Source organism: Limulus polyphemus, unplaced genomic scaffold (genome assembly GCF_000517525.1).
Source record: "Limulus polyphemus unplaced genomic scaffold, Limulus_polyphemus-2.1.2 Scaffold3143, whole genome shotgun sequence".
NCBI classification, from domain to species: domain Eukaryota; kingdom Metazoa; phylum Arthropoda; class Merostomata; order Xiphosura; family Limulidae; genus Limulus; species Limulus polyphemus.
Window position 1 is genome coordinate 13,005 of NW_013668753.1, and position 18,707 is coordinate 31,711.

At 33.0% G+C, this 18,707-nt stretch overlaps 1 protein-coding gene across 1 annotated transcript in view; it reads right to left on the reverse strand.

Moving 5' to 3' along the window:
- Positions 1-1,562: 1,562 nt before the first annotated feature.
- Positions 1,563-18,707, reverse strand: part of LOC106468745 (nuclear pore complex protein Nup107-like) — a 123,516-nt gene continuing 106,371 nt past the window's right edge. The window contains exon 27 of the mRNA XM_013929188.2: positions 1,563-1,765. Within this exon, the coding sequence (XP_013784642.1) occupies positions 1,661-1,765 (105 nt within the window). The 3' untranslated portion in view covers positions 1,563-1,660. The remainder of the gene's footprint in view (positions 1,766-18,707) is intronic.

Sequence of the window (18,707 nt, forward strand, 5' to 3'; positions counted from 1 at the left end):
TTCCTCGTGCTTGGGTAAGACTGGAATCCTACCACCATTTGTATACTCCGACTAATTCAACATTGGTGTTTGTACCATTTCCTTTCAGAAAGTATGGGAGTAATGGGTCACTGTTAGTGATGAACCACCTTCATCCTCTGACAGCACATTGCATATTAAAAAAGGGAGCCTCTAACAGTTTTAGAGTTATTGCATGACCTTGGGCTTATAAATCAAGGGCAAATATAGATGTCAGAATTCATTTGTAATGAGAGCATTTTCTGTTGAAGCATCTTAACCACACTTGACATAGCCCTGTTTAACAGTGAAGTACTGTGGATATGTTGGTAATACTTTTGTCAGATGTAATGGTGCTTTTAACATATTAACCAGTTTTTCAATAATCAAAATAATAAGAATATAACACTTACAGGAAAACAATTTATTTTTTGATAATGTTAGTTGCAAGTTTGAGAGTGAAGTATGCCATAAATAACGCATGTACCATTTTATATTTTGATTTTGACAATTTTGATCTCGGATTTGTAAGATCACTTGCACATATGAATACTTGCATAAAAACATTTTATAATTTCTACAATTTTTACAATTTCTTGTTTGATAATGAAATCACAGATTTATTTTATTTTCACCAAGTTTGTCTACCATATAATACTGAATAATTAGATTTAACAGAATGTCAGATATTATTCAAATACTTAAACAGATTTATGGTATAACATGGTACATTTCAAGTGTAAGACATTCTACATATCTTAGTCAGTCAACAGATTGCTTAAGATATGCAAATTTGGTAAGTGAACACAAATCAAGTATATATTATCACATTTTCATGAATGTAACATAGCAGTTCTGTGGTTTGAAAGAATACTGTGTGTTTTTCTACCGCCTTATTTTTAACATAAAAGTTTCAAAGTTTTGTACATAAAGTATACACAGTTTTAACGTAAAATGTTGGTGAAGGAAACAATTAAGTTCCTTAAACTCCACTACCTATTGTTCTTTGTCATTCACCTGTGAAATTACGTATGCTTTCTTGTAAGTAGGATTTTTGTAAAGTTGAATTGAAAACCTATGCAAAAGTAGGAAATGATTTATTCCACTGGCAGGTCATATGATCTTGCGGATAAAACCTTTCTTATTTTTCACTGGGAATGATTAACAGTGGTGTGGGAAGCACAAGTACCCTGAGAAGAATGGTATAATTGTTTTGTGTACAAAATGCTAAATTTTGAACAGTTCTACAGTATTTCTTCAAAGAGAGCTCTCAAACTATTTTGTATGTCACCTAAAGACTGCCTCACTTGATTTTATTTGTACCCAAAAGTCAGTAAAGTATAAGTTTGCACAACATTTTCTGTCAAACTTATTATTCTGCAGAACCTATCTGATTAACCTTTGAGAAATCAGTGCACCTGTGAATAAATACCGTACCATCAGAGCTCATCTAAGATTCTTGGAAAGGACGGCAATGAAAAAATCTTGTGCATAAAAAAAACTCCCTTAATTAATCTATTAGGCAAACTTTTAATGATTTAATAAAAATGGAAAGTCAACCCAACTTTAAAATATATATTTTTATTCAAACATAGATTTCTAGAAAGACTTGCCACAATTCTGAGTGAACAAATGAGGCAATGGGATAAAAAAGAAAAACGTACTATTCCCATGGATATCCTAATGGATCATGATTCTGATCTAGTAGTACTAAAGATGATTCTCTGAGTTTCTGAAATAGTGTCCTCAATTGTTCTTTGTTGAAATCCTGTAGTAAAATCATAAAAATATTTTTTAGAAACAATAACACATTTAGGGATATATCCTAGTACTTATATCATTGGTATAATAATTATTTTTATACTTATAAACATACAAAATCTTAAATATTTTGATAATGGGAATGATCAACAGTGATTTGAGTAGCACAAATGTCCTGAGAAGAATATCATAATTGTATTGTGTACATAATGCTATGTTTTCTAAATTTAGAACAGTTCTACAGTATTTCTTCAAAGAGAGCTCTCAAACTGTTCTGCGAATTACGTAATATTGATCATTCCCATATTTAAAAAAAAAGTTCTAGGATCTCTCTCTAAAATACTAACTACAAAAATAAACATCTTAAAGATCATGCCCACAATAAATTCCATCTGTTATCTGGAAGTTTTGTGTCCTACTTCATGATCTACAAGTAAAATAGGTGGCTTTCATAACAATGTGAAAATAACACTGTGCAAAAGGTTTATACTAGACATAACTGTGTTTTAAACACAATTTTAAACCCTATATAAATATTTTCTAGTTTTACAAAAGTCACAATTAAAAACTAATTATTGTCACTAAAATACCAAAGTATCATATGGTAGTTCTAAGTGTGTTTACACTATTTCTGTAAAGCAAAAAATGATAAATCCTAACTGAGAGGCTTTTTGAGTAGGAATAAATATATAATTCAAACTCAACTATAATAGAATACTTCCCACACCTTTACTCTTTAGGAAATGTACAAGAATAATTAGTTGCACAACATGCAGATTTTATAGTTCGTAGCCCTTTCATAACACAGTAAACAAATACATGGTTATTCAGGTAACTTTATGTTTATTCTAGGTATATGAAATTTTCATATAACACATGATCAAGAAAGTCACTAAGCCAATTTTGTTCTAGCTACCTCAGTTCTTTGTCATTCCCTTCAAGAGAATATATGTTCAGCCTGTGGAAGGTATGGCTGTAAAGTTGCACCTTGTGCATAAAGGTTGACAACAATGTCCTCCAATGATAGGTCAGGTGATATTTTGAGGTTACAGCTTTCCTTATGTTTAAATGGGAATGACCCTAGTTGATCTGAGTAAGTCTGATGTTACCAATTCACTTAACAAACGTGAGATTTAGAATACAGCTTGGAACATCATCTTGAGTGAGTGAGTCAGTTTAGAAGTAGGGCTAGAGGGAAAAGAGCCAGCCTTATGAATTCAAAATTCATGTAAAAGTAACTGTCCAGTATTCAATGCAAGTATACAATTTGTTTCTATAAAAATTGTTTTCATTGTGTATCCCACTTTGTATCCAGAACATTTATTTCTTAGCATAAACTTATTTAGTTTTAGTGGAACTTAGCAGTATTATTTAACAATTTATCTTGCTTTTGAGAAATCAGTTTAGTTGAAAATAGGAAGGAGAAATTTCAATACTGTGATCACAGAATATTATTGTGGAGTTTTCTGTTAGTGTGTGTGTATTGCTATTACTATAACACTTGAGTTTAAAGAAGCAATTCTTACTTAAAGAATGACTCTTTTTGCAAGTAGAAGTACTCAAGACTGAGAGGTAGTTAGTTGCTGAAGAGAGCATTATATGAGAGAGTTGTCAAGTCTAGGAGAAGTCCTCTTATGGACATTGGACTTTCACTGATGATACAAAGATCCATGACTTCAATCTTTCGCAGGAAGGTAGCCAAAGTCTGGTGAAGCCAGAATCAATCTCAGTGCAAAGGACAACTGAGGGTCGCTAAGATGGAATAGCAACTGATGAGTCCATATGAGGTGGTCTGTACAGGACTCTCTATCACCAGTCAGAGTAAGACAACCAGAGCTCTGGTTAAAACCACCTGGAGACTAACTGTTTCCCCAGCAGGTAAGACAGAGGACAGCAACTAGTGAGAACCATGAACCAGTCAATAGTCTCTCTGAGCCAGAAGGTATTCTGCTATATCAACTGTGGGTCATGAAGAAACCTGGGGTCAAGCAGAGCTGATGAACAAACTGCTCATAGCAACTAGTATCTCTGCTGCCCTGGATCAGGGACCAACTACTCGTTTGAAGTTCAAAGTCCCTGATTATGCCTAATGTTCCACACCTGCTAATGGTGTCACAGTCAGATATTGGCTAAGAATATGCAACAGAGAGGCTTTGGTTACAATTACAGATACCCGTGAGAGAGTCAAAGCAGATTTTGCCCCCAATGTACAAAAATGTGGCAAAAGAAGACAGAATGCTTCCTGAAGCAATTCTAGCAGATACCTGCAGCTGGTCTTAGGAGCAAGCAGTTAAATGACTGAAACTTAGCTTACACAGTCCAATCCTGGACTTCATCAAGCACTTATATGAGGTGCAACTGAAAGACTAGGATACAGTTGTAGCAATGTTGCACCAAAAGTTCAGCACAGTATAAAATTGACCAAGCAAAGTTCAAGGGTCAGATAAGGTGCAACATTGAGTTTGGTCATTTATGTGGACTATATATGCTTCTGGATGGTAAAGCATAGCCTGTGGTGGCTTTTACAAACTTTACATGGATAAGTTCATTGAAGGACTTCCAGGTGAAATGATGAGGCATCACCTGCATGTGACAGATATTTTCACTCTTACAGAGGCAATTTTTGTCATGACAAGGCCCAACGTGGAAACTTCAAACCAGCTGCAAGAAAGAAAGAAAGCTGTGCTAGCAATTATCCCTCAAACTGACCATTCTACCCATACTAAGTATCTTCACCTTGCCAAATTCAAGCAATGTTGAGAGTTAACCAACCACTCAAACATCCTGGTATGGCAATCTAACCATGCTGGCATACACTGAATGGGTATGGCTATCTTGGTCCTCCCACGGAAGGGAACAGGATATTTTTGACAAAGAGGTTGTATAATATTGGGCTTAATACTGACCCCTGGGGGACTCTGGCTTCAAACATGAATGGCCTGGAGATCACATTGTTGATCTTAACTTCAGGTGTTCTGTCGGTGAAAAAATCTGGATATCCAGTATACAGTAGGGGGGGGTTCAAAGACATTTTGGACATCTAGAAAAGTAGCTATAGTTGATACTGCGATACAAGATAAATCTAATGAGGTTTTCAGTGGTTTGTCTACATTTTCTGCCTGTATTCTGTATGTTGTTAATAATATTGTTGGTTTCTAGGTAAGTGTTTAACCGGTTCATAATTAATTTCTCCATCAACTTACCAAGGGTGTTTAGCAAGCTAATGGGTCTGTAGCAGCCAGGATAAGTTATAATTTTTCTTGGGGATAACATTAAAAATAGCCAATTTCAAAATAGATGGGTAATATCCTGATAGTAACAATTGTTACCAAGTAGGTATTGATTTAGTTGGAGATGTTTTTTTCAGGATTAGATTTTTAATTCCATCCTCTCCTGGGACTTTGTGATTTTTTTCCTCAGGTTAATTTTCATTTCTACTAAAGTTATAGGGAGGGTATACAAATCGTTAGAACCAGAAATTTGTGATCTAGAAACTGAGTAGTTTGATGAATAAAAGTGTTGATTGTTAGAAATATGTTGGTTTACATTGTTGAAATGTTGGGTGTCAAACGAGGTGAGATTTGGGGTTAAAAACGTACTTTCAAAATATTGGGCAAAAAGTTCAGACTGTTTTTTATCAGTAGAAGCAGTGTTGTTGTTACTATATTGCACTTATGGTGTTGTTTGATTTGTTGTTTGTGATAGGTTTAAATTTCCGCTAGAATTTAGAAGGGTCAGGTCCGGATTTATCTACTGATTAGCAGAAGTTTTCCCTTTGGTAATGTTTCTTAATAATATTACATTCATGGCATTAATGAGTGGTTTAAGTGTAATGTCACAGTTATGGCACTGATTACATCTAAGTTGCAATAACTGATTTCGATTTGGTTGTTCACGGCTGCAATTCAGGACTCCATGGATTGTGAAATTGACACATAAAAATGTTAGCATGCTCTGCACTGAGCACCTGGGAAACATTCTAAGTAGCAAATGAAAGAGGAAATACACTCATGGAAAAAAATATTACTGCCCTATGGATGATGTAGGAGTTCTATCCATAAAACTTGGAGTCTAGTCTCACCTGGTATGGCCTTGTAATAATTGTATTAGTATGCTTGCCAGTCATTTTAGGTATAAAAATTTAACATTTGCATTATGTAAGCAGTTATTAAAAACATAAATTGCATGATAGGAAAAAAATGACTGTATAATCCAATGACTAGATCTATTATTTCTAGTATTGGTCTTTTGGTGATAAAACATTCTTATGCTTTTCAGGCATTTTTGTCTTTTCTGATACAAAATATATATGTTTTGGTTTATGTTCTAAGAAACATTTTCATTAAAATAAAATAAAAACTCCAAAATAATAGAATTTCCATAAAATTTGCACTATGGCTAAATTTCAGTTATATTAACCCTATTGCCCCGGTTATCCTTTACTGCGCATGACACAATGTTTTGGTGTCTTACATTCAAATTTTTATTAAACTATTTTTTGTTTATGTTATACCAATTAGAATAGCATAAAATATTAGCTAATAATCCATATTTTAATAGTACACAAGTTTTATGTTCTTAATTCTACAATACAATAAAAAAAAATCCTGAATTTTCATTAGCGTGATCCACGTGATACATTTTCTCTTAACATGTTATCATCCCTATTTTATCCACCACCCCTCAAAAAACTACGAAATTAAACGTAAATTACTCTCTATAAAATCATTATTGCTCAGACAAACCATACTTTTTATAGTCTTCAATTTTGTTTTGTTACAGAGCTATCAAATAGAAAAATCAGATCCCTCCTACTACACCCACCTGTCACATCCTCTCTTTCACAATTCATTGACAGTTCTCTTTTACATTTCACTATTTATTACCTATAACCAATAAAAAGTCAAGGTTTTCATCTATCAAATGACATACTGTATAATGTTATGTTCTGAGTACGAACATCGTTCCAACGTGAAAGTTAACAACTAGCTTGCATGAATTTGTAACGTCTCTTGTCGCATAGTTAGAAAGCAAAAAAACTTTTGCGAGATAAGTGAATTTGTCTACTTTTTGCATGTTATTAGTCTATACTCTTTGGTGCATTATTTAATCAAATAAGAATTATTAAGTGCATTACTATCGATACTATAAAAAATTAGGGTTAACTCTATTCGAAAACCCGAGAGCAAGAAAAAAGAAGATTTGGTAAATACTTTATTCTTGTTTTTTCATATTTATTCTTTATTATTATAAAAGTAAATAAAATTTGGAAATACATATCTTTTTAAGTTATTTAAGACTAGATTAGATAAAGTAAGTAATAATAATAATATAATTAAAAATGATTCATGAGGCATGCACGTGAGCAGCTCATGGGTAATGTAATTTGATAATGTAAAGTGAGATGCATGTTCCTGGAGTGATTTACAACTTATAATGGCATGGATAGTAGTTTAGACACAGTTCAAAGGGAAATAAAACAATAAAATTTAATTATAAATAGATGTATACTGTTATGAACTTAAGCTACTTAGGATAAACAAATGTAGTTTCATGTTACAATTTAAAGTCATTCTAGAAAGAAAAAAGGGTAATTGAGGTTTATTTAGATTTTTATTGGTGGTTACGAGGTTGGTGGAATTGACCAATTCCGTTTTGAGATAGGGTAGAAAAAATAATAGATAAACTATATTTTACTGTAAAAAAACGTTTGAAATGCATTTAGGAGGTTTTAGGGATTACACCAAGGAAATTCGAGATATTTGAGATCAGGAAAAGTATTTTTTATTTTAACATGAAAATTACTTAGCAGACGGACCATTCAAAACAAATATTCAATATATTCGTGGACAAATCTTTATTTTATTTTATTAAAAATATTGCACTAAAAAATATGATTTTTGTGATGTTAACTGAAAGACTGCCAAATTTTGTGAAGATATACATACTATATTGAATTATAAGTATTAAATCTATAAAGACTTTAACCCAGAAAAGTATCCATGAAAGTAATTATACTATGATTTTTCATAATATAAGTACATCTTTACAAACTTTTGCAGGTTATTAGTAAACATTACAAGGTTTTTGTACCCAAAATATCAGGCTTTTAAATTAAGTATTAAGATTTTTTAATTAAAGATTTTCTTGTAAACCTTTTTCTTTAAGAATGTTGACTATCCAGCATGCAAAGCAATTTTGATTTTAAGATTAAAAATACTTTAGTACATTAGAACATTTTCAAATTTCACATGCGAAATCTTTATAATCGCCAGATAATTGTCAATTTTTTTGTTTAAACTGTATTTTATTTGTTATTTTCACTAGTATATTTCTGTATGGGTTGGTTCAATATGACCAAGTTCGTAACATCAATAAAAAAATTTAAAAAAATATAAATTATGCTTTTTTCATCTTAGAATGACAACAAATTATAATACGAAAACACAAAATTTTAGTCTGACTAGCTTAACTCTCATAACATTATACATTTATATATATTTATTATTGTTATTATATTGACCTTCCAACTGTTCCTGGCTAACAATACAGAAGTTACAATGATGTGCCGCACGTGCACTCGTGTTACCGTATCCAATAATATATAACTGACCTTTAGTCTTTACAAAGTGACCTGTCTTAGCTGTGTTTTGGTAAACTAGTATTTTGTAAAATACAGTCACATTTCAACTATTATACATATATACGTTATTTCTATTTACAAATATGCTCTTAAACTTATTTTTCTTAAAACACAGAACAGTAAATAAAATAAAGCAAACAATTATCTCTTCTAGTTATGACCTTTGTACTCATTTGCCGTTTGTCGTAGGTTGCTAAGCCTTATGAAATTTCCCACGTGGAGGATGTAAAAATAAATTTATTTTAAGGTGTTATATATACATTTTCATTAACCAAAAAAACGATAAATTACTATATTGATACCATAGAATTCCACTATAATTTATAAAGCATAGTAATTAAGCTGTATTTGGTTATAAAAATTATGAAATTTCGAGCTCACTAAAGACTTACCTCATTGTTTGAAATCTTGTGTGAAAAGAATGAAATTAGCACAATAACACAACAAAATGGCTAAGAAAAACATTAAAGGGACATTCTGAGCTTTTTATTGGCTATTCATGTCATACATAGAAGTAAGTGTATATAAAGGGACCATTTCCTAATATTTATTAGTTTGATAGACTGTTAAATTGCATTTAGGATTTACTTTTATATTTTGGTTAATTATATATTATTTGTGTTTTAAAATTCATATTTAAAAGGTTTAATGATTTTTTAAAATATTTCTAACCTTCACCTCACTCCTTGAGCCTAGAAAAATAAGCAAGTGCAAAATATTTTGCTGGAGGTTAAAGTGTTTCTACCAATCATAATGTTATACTGCCCATAGACACCATTTGACGTGTGTTGACGTAAATGAAGATAAAAAACAGCAAAAGAAAATAAAAGATTAAAAATAAACTATAAGTGAAAAGGTAAAGACATAAAATTATGCATATGAACCAAAGAGATGTTTTAAGAGTATCCTACGAAGGTAAGTACATATTTCCATTTTGTAATTTCAAACATTGTGCTGTATGTTGATGATAATAGCTAGAGTTTGTGATATAGTAGAGAAAATGGAAAATAAAATATAAATGTGTACCTTGATATATTTATTTAGTAGGTTCTAGAGATTATGCAAATGGAATGTGAAAACTTTACGATAAAAACAGCATTTTTCTACATAACATGAAAATCATCTTGCAGGTGAGCTATTCAGAGTCCGAATGCAAATAACTATATTAAATAAATTTTTTTATTAGAAATAGTAGAAACAAGAGGGAATCCTCAATAGGCATAGCTGTAATTAGATCTCAAATCAGTCCAGAGATGGAACTATGAGCTAAAAGTTTGTACTTGAAAAAAACTCAGAGCCACTATGCCATGACTAAAAAATCAAAATTAATTATTTTATTTTTCTGAAACTAAATACTTCTAGGAAAGTGCTTGTTGAATTTCAAACAATTTCACCCACTAGTTTTATTTTTGGAATGAAATATGACGAGGGCAACATAACCTATGTGTGATGTGCGTAGCCAGGTCTAATAGGACTTAAATTTTAAAATGGTGCCTGATCTTATTAGGTTAAAAGTTATCACAAACCAATACTGCTATACATAATCACTAGTTAGAGTCAATATCAACCAGAAAATAGCTTGAGATACCACTGATAAATAAAATCTTCAAAAGGAGGTACATTACCAACAGATAAAAAGGTAAAAATTTTGCTATGTTCTTTTGGTACAGCCAAGATTTTCAAGGCCAAGAAACCAGCATATTGAAACTGCCTAGAAACTAGAGATAATAAAGGGTCCTAAGCTAACAAGTGCATATCTCCAACACACCAATCTGCTGATTTTGACCTCTAGCATTGCATTTTGCAAATGTTTAAATTCCAAAGTACCAAGAACCAGTGTATTATGTATTGCTGGCATCTCAAATTCTCAGAGGCTGAGAAATTGAATATATACATTTGCGTTTCTTTTCACAGTCAAATGACAACAGAAAATAGAGTATCCTAATAATATTCAGGAATACTAGTAAGAAAAACCCTTATATTTCTTGAGGATTTCAGGAAAGTAAGTGCTTCAAATGACTGGATTCTGTGACACACAGAGCAATGACTAATAGTTAATGGTTAAAAAACAGTCATAGTTAAGTTGTGCCAATTCACAAGGCTCAGGTGAAACCTTGAAAGAGAAGTTAACAACAATTTGGCTGCTTATATGGCTAATCAGTTTGTTTGTTTTGAATTTTGTGCAAAGCTAAATGAGGGCTATCTGCACTAGCCATCCCTAATTTAGCAGTGTAAGACTAGAGGGAAGGCACCTAGTCATCACCACCCACTGCCAACTCTTGGGCTACTCTTTTACCAAAGAATAGTGGGATTGACCGTCACATTATAATACCCCCCACGGCTGAAAGGGCAAGCATGTTTGGTGGGATGGGGATTCGAACCCGCGACCCGCAGATTGCTAGTCGAGCATCCTAATCACCTCGCCATGTCGGGCCGAGGATGATCAGCAAAGCTTACATGGAAAAGCACAAAACAATGGAAGACAATTAGGCTCTGAAAAAAACCTTGTAACAACACACCAGTGTCAAGAAAAGTTTGTTTCATTGAAGCCATTTCTATGAAAATGAGATGAAAAAAAAACAGCAGTGATGATGTAGTAGCTGGAACACCTCCAAAATCAAGGTTGCAATACAGCTACACTGTAGGTAGTGCATAATACTGCAGTAGGTAGTCAGAATTACCCTGGCCCTGTTTGAAGCAGGCAAGTTCTTACAGACTGTGCTATGAATGCATGAAACTGAGCATGTGCTATCATGAAGATTAACTGGTCACTGGATAAAGGGCAGTAAGAGAAAAGCTTGACAACACGATATAATTGCTGTTGCTGTAGCTAATTTTGAAGTACCTGTCATATAAAAAATACTGAATGAAACTGTTTGAAACTGGAGTTGGACTTTCTACTGATTATGTGGCTTCTGTAAATTAAAATGTTTTTTTATATGTGATATTTGTATGAATTCTCAACTTTCAAGATCCAAAAAGATGTGTTAAACGTTTTTCAAGAAACAATAAGGAATGCTTACTTTTGTATATTCCAATTACTGATTTTTTGTTTCCTCACAATCTTATAGTAAAGCTTTCCAATAATTTTTAATTTCATAAAATTGTGAAGTTAGGCCATTTTGATTTAAAAAAAACACCACTGTTTGAAATCACTTGCATAAAATAAATATAACTTTTTATCATACCAAAATGACAAGCAAGCCAACTTTAATTGTTAATCAAAATGTTTCATTTAATAAATTTCAAACTCGTTTTATATTCATTTATATATACATTTTTATTATGTTTCTTTTCAGTGATTTTCTAGGCTCATTCAAGCAGTTACTTAAGCTGAAAAGACCTAATGTAAACAAAGTTTAACAAACAGTAGCTTTGTCAACAAAACTAAATTTGATATGGTTGAGTGCAAACTGATCTAATTAAGCCAACCTCATCTTGTTCCATGAACTGTTTTCCTATCAAACTGCAATATCATAATTCAAGTGAAATATAAAATGATAAAATCAGCATTAAAAAAAACAAACCAGGATGGAAATATGGGTTGAAGTTGTTCCTATACACTTTCCTTTTTTCAACGTATCACCAAGCCGAGTTTTATCATTTTGTTCCAATCTGTATATGAGTCTCCACTAAAATGAAAGTCATATTGACTTAAAGTGAGGAAAAGAACAGAATAAGAGCTATATTATGTATTTTTATATTGACAAATTAACTGCAATAGTTTAAGAACTGAAAAAATGGGAAAAATAGAAAGGAAAAAAGATGAGTGAAAAGAGAAAAAAAAAGATATTGTAATCTTTTATAATGGTCTAATGTTTCTTTTTAGCTCTATTTCCATGTACTAATTTATCACATCATTCATTATAGATATAATTACAAAGGTAACAACTCTTAAATTATATGTATGAATAAGTGTGTTTAGGTACTTTCCAGTTACCAACTATAAATAATGAGTACATTGTCATGTTTCAATTTCAAGTCTAGAGTTAATTTATGTTTTGTTACATATAGTGTTACCATGTGTTCAGTTACAGATTATATACTGTATAATGAGCTGCTATTACTATAGTAGCAGCCCTTAATCTCCAACTGTTTTTATTAAAGTATAATTGCTTCTCCTTTAAAAAAATTTAAAGAAAGAAGAGAAATCAACTATAATTCCTCAGGAAAGGAATTTCTTATGGTTAACAACATTTTATGTTCTCTAGGCCCACTTTAAATTGATACTAGGCCTAGACCTGTTCTAGAATAAGCACAAAACAAGTGTGGTGACAAGCTCATTGGAATTGTTTATGATACAAAATATATGGATATAGAAAAACAAATTAAAACAAAAAAGAAAAAAAGGAAGGGGAAAAAAAAGAGAGAGGAAAGAACAACAAAAAGTCAGAATATAGAATAGGAAAGAAGAAATAACACTGGTGGTAATCACCTCTTTAAGTAAGGTGCACACGAAGACTGGAAGACATATTATTGTAAAACAACCTAGAAACCATACAAAAATGTCAAGTTATCTGACACCTTCAACCATCTCTCCACACCAAATGAAGTCAAGGCAACAACTTCTGCAAAAGAAACACTCCACACTATTGGAATAGTAACACAGATAAAGCCTGGAAAAGTATGCAATCAAGCCTAGACAGAATTCATGTGGCATGATCCAACTCAGGCAGTGAAGGCAAAGACTGCACAGAATATAGATTGTACTCTCTGAAGGTAATCAACTTCCAAAGCATGAAATGGAATGAATTCTGCAGCAAGAGAAATCTCAAGCATTTCACTCTGACACTCCTACAAGCTAATGACTGGTACAGGAACCAAAAACATAGCAACATCAGTAATTTACAATGATGGTAGTGCCCCACTTTATACAGATGAAGACCAAGGCAAGAAGTACACACATAGATACATGAAAAAATGTTAACATGATAATATGCTCAACCTTTGCAGATGATATTCTGATTTTCGTTAGATACTCCAGCAAAGTTGAAATTGATAATAAGATACAATCATCTCCCAGCAGGGTGAGTAAAGGATGTAACGACAGAGAAATATTCATCAACCCTGCAGAAGCCACAACCATGTTCTGAACACTCAACAACAAACATGTGAAAAGGACAAAACATCATCCTATGCAGGCACTACCATCCCTATGGAAAAAATTATGAAATACCTGGTGGTAACCTCTGAAAGAAAATTCAATTTCACTAGCCACATTAACACCATAATAGCTAGAAGTACCAAAGGCATCACTACACTAAAAGTTACAACAGGAAAAAGAACAGAAGAATGTCACCTGCTTGAGCTCTACCATCCTGGATGATGCACAACTAATTATCAGTACGAGTGCTATGCAGCTAGATAAGATTGAAAAGACTGGACTTGGGATGTAGTTTAGCCACCCTCACCAAGAACCCTACAAGCCTCAGCAGCATCACAGAGAATAAATAGTATTTATAAGTGAAATTTATACAAGGAGCAAGCTGGGAAAAGACCATACATTCCATCATCATGCCTCTACTGTTTTTAATTGAAAAACTTCAGCTTCTTTTCCTTTAAGCAGAAGATTGTCAACAAGGTGTCTCAGGAAATATTCATGGGTGAACAGGTGTTATACAACCACTAGTGAGTTAACTAGTAACCACTAGTTCTCATGTACACCCATGTGGAATAAACACCTGGTGCCACTGGAATTTAAGGAAAGCAGTGTAGACAGAAATTGAAGAGACTGAGAAGACAGTGAAACAGATAAAAGCCTGTCATCATAGCCAAAGATGGGTTCTTCACCAAAGATAGTGAGAAACCTGGCTTGGCATTCATTGTATCATGGAGCAACAACAATCTATATAATGCTGGTGAAGAATTAAAGCTTCCAACAAGTAGCACAGAGATGGAGCTGGATGCCATTAAGCAAGCTTTCTTCTCAGTTGCTGAAAGTAATGAACCACAAACAGACAGTGCCACAAACATATTATTTGTAACTACTGTATTTTTCAGTGTATAAGACACACTTTTTTTACCCCAAAATTTGATGTCAAAATCTGCTTGCATCCTATACACCGAAGGTATGAATAATATATATGTATATATACGATACACACAAGCCATGCGTAAATATATTTAAATAGGCATGCATAGTTTAGTTCAATTGAATGTGTTATTTATAACAATAGTAGTTTTTTTTTCTTTTAAAAACATAACTATTTACAATGCTCCCTAAATAATAAAAAATAAATTACAGTGAAAGCAATGAAGATTTTGTAGGTTTTAAACCAAAGTAAATAACAATAAACTTTTTTTTGATTATGAGCTTATTTGTGTTTAGAACAATATATACAAATTTTTAAAGTATCAAATTGAATTTTTGTTAAATAAAAATCTTTCAAATGCGACTGTAGCTTTTTTTTTGTCTTCAAAATAAGGGTGCGTCTTATATTCCAAAAAATACGGCTGTATTGCATAAAATTTAGTGTTTGGTCTCCAGATGGATGGTAAAAAGCAAAGTAGCTATATGGTAAGACAATCACCTGGATGTATGTGCTAAGTAAGCCATGCAGGGGTAAACCTGACAAGCAAAAGAGGCCCCTATATCAAATCTAACACTACTGGCAGGCCGATCTTCTCTTTCTTAGCAAGGACAAACACGCCAACCATGGAAGAACATAATCACCATTCTCAGGAAAAAGAGTCTGCTTGAAAACAGTGCTTTATGGGGTAGTTATGAAAAGCAAAAGGTAGAGAATCAATAGGAAACTATACAGCCAGAAGGCCACCAGTAACATAAGTAAACAAACTCTCTTCTAACTCCTGTAAGGAAGTAGGCCTCCATATGATGGGTCAGCACAACCTTTGGGACTATCACGTGGTACTCATCTAAATGTAGATCAGTAACCTATGACTAAGGCTCAGATATAGGCAATTTACATAATACCATGACAAGCTATGTTGTCAAATGGTGATTGGCTAAGATATACAAAAGTACACCTCTACTGAAGGTGAAAGATTCAAATTGGTGCTGTTTCTACTTTACTCCTAGCAGACTATGAGTTCTGAATAACATCCAAAAAATGCTCTGAAATAAACCTAAAATCAAAATCTGCAACTTAAAAATACTTTATATATAAAATTAAATACATAAAACTTTTTATTGGATAAATTCAAACTAAGAAGTATTTAAAAAAGTGTGGAAAAAAATGAGTGATTTGATTTACATGATAAAGGAGTTTAGCATTGGCTAAAGAACAGGCTCTCATCCCTCCAATCGTGGAGTTCCATTGCAGCACTTTTGTCAGAAGTGACTGAAATTTGGCTGAGTTACTTTGGTTGACTGCCTTCTAGATCAAACAAATGACTGTGGTTGCTGACTGAGGATAGAGTAATACAACCTTCAGAGAATAATTTTTCATCTGTAAATTAATTGTAAGGATGGAGAAAATGCCAAGGTTCTCTGTGGATTTCAAGCAAATTTTTGCAATCAAGCACATTAATGCTATTTCTTCGCTGCAAGTTGACGAATGTCTGGATGTTTCAGAAGGCATTAGTTAGTTTAACCAGTCAGACCTAGTGCTTGACTACTGGGAATTTGAGTTGGACAATCACAGCATACCTGAAACTGTTTTCACCACTAGAGATAGATTGTATGTATTTTATGCCATTTAGCCAGTGAAGTACACCTGCTACCTAAGAGGTTGATGGAGTTTACAATGAGTGAACTGCAATGGGAAAGTTGACTTATGTACTTGGATGACATTCTGGTATTTGTAAGATAATTTCAGTATTAAGAACCTGAGAATGGTGTTTCAGTAGGTAAAGAAGGAAGTATGTGAAGTTTCTCAGTCACAAAGATCATACTGTCGTCAAGAAGAAGTGCTCAGCTTTTTAAGCATCATACTATCAACATTTTGTGGCAAACATCTCAAAAACAACTTCAATGTTATCTGCTCTGAATAAGGGTGATGTAACTTTTAGATTGACTTGAGACTGTGGCAAAGTGTTTCATTTACTTGAATGTGCTTCAGTTGAGACACTGGTGTTTGCTTATCTTTGCAAGACTGTCCATTCATCCTGGTGTAATTTCAAGGTTGCAGGATAGCGCTAGTTACATGATGATGGCTCCTGAATAGTGGTAGTACAGGGCAAACAAAAAACTGCTCACAGTTGTGATATACATTAAACACTACTGATGCTACTTATTTCATAAACAGTTCAAAAGTCATGTGGACAATTCACCACATTCACCACTAAATGGCTTATGAACTTTAAAAACACATAAGATATAATTGCACGTTGATTTGCAATGCTGCAGGAGTATTGTTTTATTTCTCATCTTATCTGGAACAGCAATTCAAATGGATTTTCTAACAAAAGATATGCATTGTGGAGCTGTAAAAGTCATTGCAGCAGCAGTAATGACTAACCATGCAAGCAGCTATGACTTCACAAGTGAATTGCCTCTATCATTGTCAAATGAGGAGCAACTGAAGGATTCAGATCTAACTTGGCCAATACTTGTTTTGCAGAAAGGTCAAGAGTGACCCTTGCAAACTGAAGAATGTAGTATGGATGTGTGAGATCTTTGGCACTTTTACACATAGTTCAAGTACTATAACTTGTGCTGTACCACTGCTATCAGCTACAGAAACTTGGTGCATCATCTGTAACACAGCTAGTGGTCCTAATAGCTCCAAAACAAAATATGCAAAGAGATTTCTCAGATTGTGCTGTCAAGAAAAAAATCTGGACAAGCCAGAGTAAACTCTGTCAGATTTGCAGGTTATTTTTAACAGAAAGAAGACCTGAAAATAACTGATCTTCTGACATACTGTAATAATTGTAATTACTATATGTTGATGATTAAAGATTATTTCATCAAGTGGGCTGAAGCTTATTCATTTGTTGACACTTCAGTACAGTCTGACACTAACAAGTTACCACCATGTAAGTTGGGTTACATTAGAATATAATCAAAGCCAGTTGTAACCACCATGTACACAGTGGTAACTTATAATATCCACAAAGCTAGCGTTAACTGAAAAATGGTTAGTGCGAATTTGAGCATCTGAAGAAATCTCCTTGGATCAAGAAGGACACTTCAATAAACAGCTATTTTCAGAATTCTGCTAAGTACTGAGTGTGGTAAAGATAGGAACTTCATCACATCATCCTGAGTCTGATGGTTTGGCTGAATGGGTTACATAAACTGTCATGGATATGTTTTCAATGGTTGTGAAACTAGTTGTTATGAATACCTACCATGTGTGTTTGTAGCACGCAAGGCAATAGAAAAACTTTTAACTAGTGTTCCTAAAAGTTACTGATGTCTGGACATAAAATACAGCTCTCAGTAGATATAATGTATGGTGCACCTCACTGTGCAAATGATGATGTGTCAGTGTTCACAGGAGTATGTGAAACAGCTAAAAACTGATATTAGTTGATGCACATGAATTTGCATGTGAAGGATAGGTAAAATGGCTATACATTTAGAAGAGATGTGATGAAAAGACAGTAAAATAACACAGTTTGAGCTCATAATAAATACGAGAAGAAGGAGCAGATGGTAGAATGGTACAGGGGATCAGTTACAACATTGAACTCTGAACTACTATGAGTGGAATTGAATCACATCAGTTGTTAGAATTTACTTTTGCAAATATATCATACATAAGTTATGTCCCTTATTTCTCAATCTATTGAGTGAGTTCAATGTTAAAATATCTACTCAATTACAGTAAGTGAGATACCTGCAGGATTTGAGTGCTAAAAGAGTGTCATAATTTTTACTTTCTAAGCTAGGAAGTGAACTCTCATTACAAAACATGTATGGGATATTTTGTGTTAGCTATTTGACTACAGCAGATAGAATGGTTAAAATAACAATTCTTACTTTCGAGTTATATAATAGTGATGTGAAATTTTCTGCAGTGTAGACAACTCAAGAATAAGTAAAACAATAAATACGGTCCAGCCTACTTTTCGTTTTTCAATTTTAACCCTTTCAATACGGGTCACAGGTGAAAGACCATGTCATCTCATTTGTTGACTCACATTCAAAATTTTATTGAACTACTGTTTCATGAATTTATATCATTAAGTTTGGTACCAAACTGTAGATTATAATTCAAATTTTAGAACTATATATTACTCAATTTCTTAATTTAAAAGTAAATATTAAAAACACAGATAAACATCGATTTTTGTGTGTCACGTAGTATGGTGAATGCCGCACTGGTTCAAATTAGATGTTTGCGAAGTCAAAAAATGAAGTCTAGAGTTAATACAAATTATTGATATTGACAAGCTC